General features: G+C 32.5%; 1 protein-coding gene across 1 annotated transcript in view; it reads right to left on the reverse strand.

Annotated features, from left to right (window-relative positions):
- CADM2 (cell adhesion molecule 2) overlaps positions 1-12,044 on the reverse strand; it is a 307,663-nt gene that overhangs the window by 99,439 nt on the left and 196,180 nt on the right. The window contains exon 6 of the mRNA XM_007164098.2: positions 3,279-3,369. Within this exon, the coding sequence (XP_007164160.2) occupies positions 3,279-3,369 (91 nt within the window). The remainder of the gene's footprint in view (positions 1-3,278; positions 3,370-12,044) is intronic.

The following is a 12,044-nucleotide window of genomic DNA, read 5'->3' on the forward strand; positions in this document are numbered from 1 at the left end:
TTACAGGCTTTTTCGATTCTATCTTAAAATATGGACAGCCTCTCTACTATTTTTTGTTTTAAAACTTCTGTTTGATATAACTTTCTTTTCTCATCCCTTTTCCACTTTTCATGATTCATTTTCTGAAATGGGCGTCCTTCCTGTTTTCTTTGCTTCCCCACCACTTACTAACTCCCTGATTAATCCATTTCAATTCGCGTTCTGTTCTCTTTGCTCTAGTGAGACTTGTTTTCTTTATGATCAGTAAAATTTCCTTCTGGGAAAATCCAATGATTTCTTTTCAGTCTTCCCTTGTTTTTTTTTGTCCTATCTGCCTCAACTGGCACTGTTGGAGATCGAATATAAACTAGAGAGGCTAGAACTGAGACTGTCTTTAAAGAGGTTAATGTCTTCATTTATTGGAAATGATAGTTACTTTGAAAATGCAGAAGAGTGGATTTTAAGATAATTAGGAAGGGCATAAGAGAAGCAGTGGTCTAAAGGCAAAAAGGAGTCAAAGAAGTTGGCTATACCTTTAATGTCAATGGCCTGGAGGTCTACAAGGGAAGAAAATGGTAAAAAGAGAGTTGGGAATGAGAATACAATACAAGAGAATAAGTTAATGTACATTTACTTGTGGACCATAGCACATAGAATATAACATTATGATCTATAATGATAAAGACAGAAAATAATAATCATTTTAACCCTTCTGGAGCTTATGAGCGAATTGCCAGACGATACTATACTAATTAGAGGATATTCTATATGGCTGTAAACTCATGCTAAAAATGGTCAGCTTGGTAGGAATTTGGCAAGTTGCCAGAAAGGGCACAAATACAGCAGAAAGCCTGATAGAAGAGAACAGCAGCAGTAAAATGTGTCTTGAGACTAGCCAGTTCTTCACCTTCAAGCATCCAGAGCTTCAATTTCAGTGCTGCACGCTACTGTAGGGCCCATCCTAATTTTTCAAAAGTGACTTTGGCCAACATAGGTGACAATTTAGACTCAGCAACTGAAGTAGCAGAAAATAGATGAAGGAATGTAATCTTTGGGCAGTGATTGAACTAAGTTTAAATCCTGACTCATCCATTTTAAATCTGGATGAATAAGGAAAATCCGTTAATACTGAGCTTTAGTTTTCCTTTCTGTAAAATAAGGAGCCTTTTTATTTCCATTACCTATAGCAAAGTGATACTCATCAAGATCCTTCTGAGAAAGGTGACGTTTTCTATTAAACTTCTGGAACCTTTGTATTCTTAAATAACATAAATAAATAAGAGATTGTGTTTTTCATTCATCTGCAGTGCAGAGGATTATTGCATATCCAAGCTTATTTCTAGGTAACTGAAACAGAGACCACAATAAGGCATATCTATTCAACCATATCTGATCTGAGGGAAATGGACTACTTAAATAGCTAATTACATAGATCACAATCTAAGTATTCACCAAAAAAAAAAAAAAATGTGGATAGTGAGAGTGGATATGGAATCAAAGAGAAGATCTTTGATAGGTAATTGGATGCTCTTTGAGTTGGAATGTATTTATTCCCAAGCATTCTATATATTATATTTCCCATCTTCACCTGATTTAATTGTGTAAATTGTACACATATTCTAAATGTATACATATGTACTTTGGGGCAGAACTATGGAGAGAAGGTAAAAGCAAAAATCCTTTGCTATTCCCTGATACTTTATCATATCTCCAAACACTGATCTCTGAGGTTATAAGGAAAAATGGAAACAAAGGGCGGGGGGTGTGGGGAAAGAGGAACAGACAGAGTTGGAAAATAACAAGCAAAGGGAACAGGAGTGGAAATGGAAGGGAAAGTTAGGAAAGAAGTGCTGCTATTAGATATACAACATTGGGAGTAAAGAAACTGGATTTAAGTATGTCTAAAGCTGACTAGAGGCTATTACACTTCTTTCTTAGTTAAAGTACTGATCTTACAGCCAAAAGCTCTGTTGAAATTGCAGTACTGAAATGCACTGTCACATTAGATAGTGCACTGCAGTTGAAAAATGTTTTCTATAAGCAACTTAAACTTAGAGGGTAAGAACTATGAAAGTGAATTGTACAGGATATATGTAGTAAAGCTACTTTGAAAAAATTTGCTCCTTTCAAGGTCTAAAATGCCTTAAATGTTTCTTAAAATATAGAAAAAAATAGATTAATTTACAAAATGCTCTTTAAGTCAGTATATTTTAAATCTCTAGAAAATAATTACTGGAAGAGAGAACAGTTCTAAAATAACAATACTGTGATAAAGAAAGTGTGAATTCACTTAGTGTGTTAAGAAGTATAAGACAATACAATTGAGGAAGTTGAAATTTCAGGCTTCTGTATTAAAATTACTATAGAAAAATTCCTCATGTGATAATATGAAATCTACACTTAAATAACAAATGTTATTAGAAACAAATCTTTAGTAATTAAATTTGATTTGCTCAAAAGCTATCCCATATAGTTATGTATAGAGAACAATTAAATGCTTCCCATTAAAATTTAAACAGAAATGCAAATCAATTGGAAGCTTCTAAAAAGATCAAATAAATGACTTGCAGCTCCATGTAGAATGTTACTATAGAAAGATCAAATCACTTCCAATGAAATAATCCTTATTTGGATACTCCATACTTGAATTTTCTATTAAATATAGATTTTCTATGAGTTAGGTGTTTATAAACATGAATGTCAAAAAGTAAAATTTTAGGGTTGAAGTGATGTTAGAACTCATTATTCTAACAATGAAATCGCTTTATAATAGAAAATGTGGAGTCTGTGACCCTTTTCATTCCCACTACCTCCAAACATATCACAGTCACAAATTATGTCTCAGGGGCTACACTAGAGGTGTAGATTTGATTCCCCTTAGGAAAATGATTTCCCATGTAACTTTAAAACTTGGGCATATTTTGAGGATTCAGTATTTTCAAAGTTTTTCATGAGAGAAGGAAGTTCAGCATGTGTAACTTCTACAATCTGGTGATGTAAAAACAGTGACTGATTAAGCCTATACTCCTTTCAGGTTGAAATATCTTAGTGGGAAAAAAAAAAAGAAAAAGAAAAAAAAATCGCAGTTGGAAACCTCCCCAGAAACTTCACTAGATGACAAAATACAAGACCAGTCTTCCACAGACACTTAATGAAGACATGGTTCAGGAGGTTTTCTGTTCTGAGATCACTTTGCCCACCAAGAAAAGACAAAAATAGTGGATTTCTGCGGTTAAAGACTGCAATCAAAGCAGGATACAAGAAAAGTAAAAAAATTTATTGCTCATTAAATCACTTACAGTGGTTTTCCTTTGGATTCACAAGTCAAAATTAAAGGCTGTCCTTCTTGTGGAAAAGGAGTGGATGGTATAATCTTAACTGATGGTGTATCTAGGAGAAAAGAAAAAGTAATATTAAGAAAGGTCATTACACACATATAAAACTATATATTTAATAATTGTACATCATGGTATATGTTCAGGCCATTTCTTGTAATTGTTTATACTTATACAATTGTGTATATTTATATAGATTTAGTGAAACAGGGTCTGCAATTTTAAGAAGGTACCATCCTGTCCAGGAAAAGCTTACAAAAATATATGAATATCTTATGAGCACCACTACTGTATTATTTCTGAAATCTGAATTTAAAAGTGAAATTGCAAAAAGTGGTTCAGATGAATATCAAGCATTTCATACAATTGTTTCTTCAACTATTTATAGATGGCTATGCATACTATTATTATGGACTGAATGCGTTTACGTGCATTTGAATAACAACACTTTCATTGTTGCAGGAATACCAGGGACTCACAATAAGGAACCCACAAAGAACTTGAGATCAACTACTGTCTCACGAGCATTATGCAGAATCTTTTTGAAAATGCAGTAATGCAGCACTCAGCACATGCTGTTTGCTTTAAAGCACAGTTAGCAAATCACCTGAAATAGTTATTTAGAATGTTACTAAAGGTTAACATTTTGTTATATATGCTACAACATAATTGTTATAAAGTTATCTCCACTTAACAATAAAATCATCCTTAGTGGAAGAAGATGCAAAAATACTTTGAGACATTTATATTTATAACTTTTATGCCATGTAATATTGTTTAATCAACACAGAGATACATATTACATAGAAAAAATGGAAAATAAACTAAAAACAGAGACAGTGTAAACAGGCTCATTCCTTTATGACACCTTGCTAGTCCTGGTTTTGTGTGGCTCACCATCAACATGGAACTGTCTCCTCCTCTTGTCTCCATATCCTCAACAATAAACAAGATAGGCTCTGAATGCTCCAGGGGGTCACAATTATTCTCACCCTTCCCTTAGTTGTGATAGAAGAACTGAACTACCCTGAGGTTATACTCATTCTCTGACTTTGAAGCCAATTCAATAAGTATCAATCAATTGTGTAATTTTTAGTTTAGTTATCTTATTTCAGGAAAATATTATGCAGATTTGTCATACATAGAACAATAAACAAGATCCTGTGGAAGGCCTTGTATCCCACTTATAAATTATTTATACTTTCCAAATGCATTCTTTCTCAATCCTTTAAAGAAAAAAATACATTCAAGATAATCAACAATAATATCCCATTTACAAATAGGCATTCCATGTACATCATGGTAAAAAATTGTAGTATAAAATAACCCAGGAAGAAAAATTAATTTGAAGAAATATGACATATATTGTCATATTTTTAACCAGTAGAAAAAAATAATTTAATAAAGGATTGAAATATACTTCACTAATTTCATTACCATCATCACATTTATGGAATCAGTTAACATGATGATCATATAATTTTGTCTTCCAAGTAGAACACTTTTAAAGGTGAAGAGAAAATATTAATTTAATTATATAGAATAACAAGTGTGAACCAGAATGATTCTGGGAAAATGAGGGCTAACATCTTTTACATTTTTTTGTTGTTGTTGTTTTCTTTTACATTTTGACCATATATACATATAGCAAAATTTAATTTCATCCTGACATGGAAAATAAAGCTTCAATTCTAGAGAAAAAGGTGGCAGAAGAAAGATCAGAAAAGTGTGATGTTGGGGAAGAGAGTTGTGTATCTGTGATGATTAATTTTACGTGTCAACTTGACTACACTATGCGGTACCCAGATATCTGGCCAAAAATTCATTATTTTGGGAATTCTAGTAAGAGTGTTTTGGGAAGTGATTAACATTTAGATCAGTGGACTGAGTAACGCAGATTCTTCTCCCTAATATGGGTGAGGCTCATCTGATACGTTGAAGGCCTGAATAGAACAAAAAGGCTGACCCCCCCACAAATAGGAGAGCATTCCTGGCTGATGGCCACTGAGCTGGCACACCAGCCTTTTTCCTGCCTTCAGATCACACTGAAACATCTGGGTCTTGAGCCTGCTGACTTTCAGACTGGAACTATAACATCATCTCTTCTGGTTTCTCAGGCCTTTAGACTCAGACTGGAACGAAGTCATCAGCTCTTCTGGGTCTCCAGCTTGCAGACTCAGCCTGCAGATCTTGGAATTTGCACCTTTGTAACAAATCCCATTAGTTCTTTTTCTCTATAGAACTCTGACAAATATAGAATCCTTAGAAACAGACCCTGGGATATTTCTTCTATGGGGAGTGACCTCAGGGAGCACTGGGAAGTGAGATAGGAAGGGAAGGAAGTAAATCAACAGTGTGTTATTGAGCAGATTACCCTGTGGCCAGCTGGATTCAATCCTGCTGTGGAACTCAGAGAGACAATGTAGGGCTTGCCTCTGAGTCACCTCACTTGATGGGCAAGGGAGAGGAGTATTTAGGGAATATTGACCAATACTCATTAGTGTTCGGTTGAGGATTGCTGGGGTGGGGATGCAGGTGTTATTTCCCTGGCACCCCTGGTCTACTCGGTGCACAGGAATGGTGTGTGCCAAAGGGATATGGGCAAGTCACCCCCAGTATCTGCCTCAGTGAAGTAAAATACACAGTTCTGCCTGTTTAAGTAATTTATCAGAGGTGAGAATTTATATAACATATGGTCCCCTGAAGCATGGTTCAGCATTCCCTTTAGATCCAGAACACAGAATGTGAATTATAAGCAAGTGCAAAAGCAGATAATATGCTTAGCATGTATTTCTGTGAAACTTTTAGGAAGACCTCCGAGTTACCAAAATCAAGTCATATAATACAATACTCTTATTTTATTTCTGAATTACTCAATATGTTGATTAGTCTTTGTTCCTAAGAATTATCTTCCCTAGGTTTTTTAACACTCAACCCTCCCACCCCTCACAAACACACACAGACACACACACTGATAGATACACATATATCTGATTCGACATATATCTCTGGCTACTCTTTCTCATATTCTGTTGGGTTGTCTTCTGTATTTAACCTTTAAATATTGAGATCACCAAGAATGGGATTCACAATCTGTTCTCATATAATTCTCTAGGTCCTTTTAGCCATACCTATCTCTGCAGTTTCTATCTACTCATTAATCACTCCCAGGTTTATATCCTAAGGCAGTTCTGTACCACAAGCTACACTCATGTATGTGCAACGTCTACTTGACATGTCCAGTTGGATGTTGAAAAGACATGGCACACTCAGTATGTCCAAAAGGAACTCAAAGTCTCCCACTGACTGACACATTATCACCTGACACGTTCTTCTTCCAGCAATTTCTAGTTCTATAAATACCACCAGCCTCCATCCAGCTACATACACCAGACACCTCCTGTTCCCTTATCTTTTCTATAATCAATCAATTAATCATCAAGTTTGGTTGACTTATTTCCTAAATAATTTTGAAATCTACTCGTTGCTTTTTTATATCTCCACAACCTTTCTTTCATTTAGTCTACCGCAAAAGTGAATGGCCTCCACCATGTCAGCTTTTTACACCTCTAAATCTGATGACATCAATTTTCTGGTTAAAACCTTGCATGGTAAATTTTTTCTCTTAGGATTAAAAGAAAAATAATCAGCATAGTCTTTAAGTCCTATATGATCTATACAGGTCTTTACTCTCAAGCCTTGTAACACTCAATTCATTCTTTGAATTCCAGGTAATTATACTTTCTTTCTGGTACTTTAATGAATATGTTTCTTAACTTTATACAAACTGTCTGAAATGCTCCATTTTGGGGGGATCCTTTGCTTTTTTAACTCTTTTAAATCTTAACTCAAATATCATTTGCTGAGGGCAATCATTCATTACCCTCACATTTGGTCATGTATCTCTGCTGCATGTTCTCTTTTTCATCTCTGTATAATTTTTAAAAGGTATTTCTGTATCCTCAGTGTCTAGCATACTGCTTTATACAAAATCTGTGCTTAATAAATAAATTATTAAATGAGGGAACACTCCAATTTTTTATTTTCTTATTATCATTTTAATAGATTAATTTTAAAATATTAAAAACTGCTTAATTGAAATTTTGTTGGGGCCTGCATTTGTATGTAAAATTAATATTAAATGCTCATGTCACAAACCTTACATTGAGTTTTATTCTTACACATATTTAATTAAATGTCTATTGCTGATTCTCTTCCTGGTATAAATTTTCTGCATTAGATAATATTAGATAACAACTTTCCATGATTATACAAATGGCAATTTGTTTTTTAATGCATATACCGCATAAATAACTTTTCTCTCCTCATCTGATTTTGACAGGGGAAGCACTCAATTGTGAAGAGATTTATTTATATAATCGGTCAAAATTCTAGTTTACAGTTCCATGAAATGTCAGCATTCGTCTTTAAACATACCACGTTAGCAATGTACACAAAATTACATTTTTTACCACATCAAAACTACAGTAATGTGATATTACCCCAAACTTGACTCTTTTTCAAATATTTTTTAAAAAATTTTTTATTTTATTGGAGTATAGTTGATTTACAATGTTGTGTTAGTTTCAGGTGTACAGCAAAGTGATTCAGTTATACATATACATATATTCATTTTTTTTTAGATTCTTTTCTCATATAGGTTATCACAGAATATTAAGTAGAGTTCCCTGTGTTATACAGTAAGTAGATCCTTGTTGGTTATCTATCTCATATATAGTAGTATCTGTGTATTCATCCCAAGCTTCTGATTTATCTCTCCCTGCCACAGTGTTTACTTTAAAATAACATTTTGAATATGTAACGTTTTACATGGCCTAAAAGTCAAAATATTTTATTTTCTTTTATTTTTTAAATTAATTTTTATTGGAGTATAGTTGCTTTACAATGTTGTGTTAATGGGAAGGAAATCTAAAAAAGAGTGGATATATGTATCAATTTTTTTTTAATAACAGGAAATAATTTGGGCTTTAATAGATTTTTACTTAATAATAAAGATCTCTATCATTACTATTCCTATTATATTTTTATTAATCACTTTATTGTATCCATAAGGGAGCTGATCAAGCACTGTTAGCAAATAATCAATAACATTCTAGAAATACCATTAAATTAGTGTAGAACTCCTATTCTTACTCAGATATCTCAGTTAGCTAACAAAAAGACAAAACCAAAAAAAAAAAAAAAAAAAAGAAACTGTACTCATCTCAAAAACTGAGTTAATTTTAAGAATCTTCAATTTCCAGGATTTCTTCAAAATATTTATTTTAATAACTGCAACCCCCAAGGTAAACATATTTTTCTGTATTTATATATATTTATATATCAAAATGAATGGGGACTTTTTCAGGAGCAGCACAATGCACAACAGATAATAATTTTCTAAAATAATCTTCAAATTTATGCATATATTATGCTTTAATATTTTTACTAATCCAGATGTGAACAGGAGTCAGAAAGTAAATACCACATATCCAAACCTTTCAATGCATGTCTTTGCCAAGTTACTATTAAGAAGTACATTTTTTTGCCCCTGTCCATATATATAAGTTATTTGTAGATTTTCTTCTTGGTTGTAGTTTTTCATTTCAAAAGGATGGGGAATATTTTTTTAACCAAAGTTTACTTATATAGTAATTCCACACTTGCTTTGGAAATAATCTCTCTATTTTCCAGTCTAGGTGCAATCTGAGTTGCATTTCATCCTGCTCCACTTCTTCACAAAACAGAATGACACTTTTTCTCTTTTTCTTCAGTACTTTGTGGATGTGGATGATATTCTGCTTTTAAATTACTAGTATAATGTATTGTATTGTACCAATTAAACAGAAAAGAAAAGGGGGGATTAGTAAAAATGCATTATCATTACCATTATTAATTCACACTTGCTTTATCCTATATGTTAAACTCAGATTTTTATTTTTACAAACTAATAATGTTTGTTTTAAAATGTCTTCAAATAAGTCAACTCTAACAACACCATATTTATTGAATATAAATTTATGTACATAGTAGTATAATATTTATTACATATAATATGCAATGTTTATAATGTTACTATATATAAACACATATGAATGAAAGGGAACAGTAAATAATTAGATTTAAATTATTTCAGGATATATACTTCTATTATAAAACACTGCACTTAGTAAAATATGTATTTTTTTACACATCTGTTTCATTCACCACATTTTGAGCATTCAAAATCCCAGACCTTAACCTATTCGATTGTGTGTTGTCAGATCCTAACAAAATGCTTGATAATGTTGTAAGAGTTCTTTAAAGATTAGATGACTATATGAATATTTCCTATTTCTCTCAAAATGCAAGCAAATGAGGAAGTTTTGCACAAGCATATAAAAATAGGGATATGGTCATTCACCTACAAATAATTTTTCACTACTTACTAACAGGCAAAATATGCAGATACTTTAAAAGCATCATGTTTCCTCTCTAAGCTTTCTTTTTGTAGGAAAAATATTATTCTTTAGACTCCATCTTTAAAATTAATAAGATGTGGAAAAAACCCATACTTTTTAAAAGTATTATTTATTTTACTTATCTGACAAATTCTGGGGCTAATTTATAAAGAAGCACAAGTACTTTCAAGAGATAGATTAATGGACAAAAAAAATTGGTTTTTAAAATTATTATTCAAAAATTAAAAGCTATATGAACTTGGGAAGTAAAGACACCTCCTATCTTATTTGAATGATTCAGTATTTGAATCAAAGTAAAGATATTGATACAGGGGAATGGATTTTCCATATTTTTAACAAAGATTTTAGAAAACTGAAAAGATCTGTGATGAAACTATTATTAAATCACCTAATGGACAATCGGCAAGCACAGCTATGAAAGTATTTAGTGTCAGTGGTTCAACAATATTTATTCATCTCTAAGGGTTTTTAGGTAGGTAAATAAAAATAAGTTTTAAGTCAACATCTTACCAATAAAAAAAAACTTATTCTGTAATCAAAGAAATACAACAGAAATGTAAAGTTATATAAAAGTAACATCTAGCCTGTTATGATGGTGATGGCCAAATTGCTAAAATAAGAGAAGCAACTATAAATGAACATCTAATATTAGTTTACTGTATCATTCCATAGTGTATAATATATTGAGGGAACAAAGATGGTTTATAACTTAAAGCAGTAGTGATTTGCATTGCTCATGGCATGTGGATCTTTGGGTGGAAAGTGTTATCTTGACAATTTTATTTGTCCACAAAAATCATTTCCTATGAACACTCCCAAATGATTCATTTAACAAACAGTTTTATAGGTCTTAAAACATGCAAGGCACAGTACTATTACCCATTTCTATCCATTGTCTCACTAGAATTGCAACATTAAAACACTATAACATAGTATACTTTTTCACATTGTAACACCTAAAACTCAGGTGTTAGTTTTCATAAACAATGCTACTGAGTGCTTAGCATATTCTTAGAAAAGTAAACTCATCAGAGCAGAAATTATTTCTATTTTGTTCACTGGTTTATCCTCAGTCCTAGAATAACTCCTAGACTTCAGTTAAATATTTGTTGGATAAATGAATGAAGAATGACTTTTTGTAATTTTTCCCAACTACTGGTTAGGACCACTAGTGTGTTATAAAATCAAATTTATTTGTCACAGCCATCTTCTAATAATTATAAACACTGATAAAATACTTGGCAAGTCATAATTGTAAATGCTCTGTATGTGGTTCATTGAATTCTTTCATACAGCCTATAAGGTAGGTTCTGTTGTTGACCTATTGTACAGAACATGAAACTAAGGCTCAGAGAAGTAACTCGCTCTACTTACACAATCATAAATCACCTTAGGCAGTTTGAATCTCTTTTTCCTGACCTTAATCTCACGTCAATAACTTTGTTTCCTGTTCTCTCTTAGACTACAAGAGAGATTGATGCTTTTGGTAATAAGCTCTGTGTCCTCTATTCATCTTCAAAACCAACTCTTTCTCCAGCTGGTTGAATTGGAACCTGGCCCAAGAGTTGCTTTTGCTCTATATGATCTGCAAGTTGTAAAACATATCTGACAATGTTTCTGAGTTCTATGCATAACCTGTCAGTCTACCTGTTTCTCTTTCCCTTCCTTCCTTTCTCCCTTCCTTCCTTCCTTCCTTCCTCCCTCCCTCCCTCCCTCCCTCCCTTTCTTTCTTTTTTAACTCTCTCACATCTGCCTCTCATATCCTTTTCCTCTCTAACAGATGAAAATATTCTTTGGGTGAAGGTGGTTAAAAGGTACAAACTTACAATAATAAGATTAATAAGTTCTGGGACGTAATGTACAGCATGGTGACTACAATAAACAATACTGTAGTGTATATTTAAAAGTTGCTGAGAGAGTAGATCTTAAAAGTTCTTATCACAAGAAAAAAATCATAATTATGTGAGGTGATGGATATTAACTAACCATTATGGTAATCATTTTGCAATAGATACATATACTGAATAATTATGTTGTGCACCTTAAGCTACTTCAATGTTATATTTCAATTATACACCAATAAAACTGGAGAAAAAATATATGTGTATGTATATAAATATTCTCTTATCTTATTCACTACAATATATCCTTCTCATCCATATTCCTCTCCTCCATGAACAACAAAGAAATATCCCCACAGAAAATTTTTGTCAAGGGGAATTTAGAAACTTTTAAATATTTTACAGATGAAAGAGTTGTGATTCTTTAT

This window comes from Balaenoptera acutorostrata, chromosome 4 (assembly GCF_949987535.1).
Source record: "Balaenoptera acutorostrata chromosome 4, mBalAcu1.1, whole genome shotgun sequence".
Lineage (NCBI taxonomy): Eukaryota > Metazoa > Chordata > Mammalia > Artiodactyla > Balaenopteridae > Balaenoptera > Balaenoptera acutorostrata.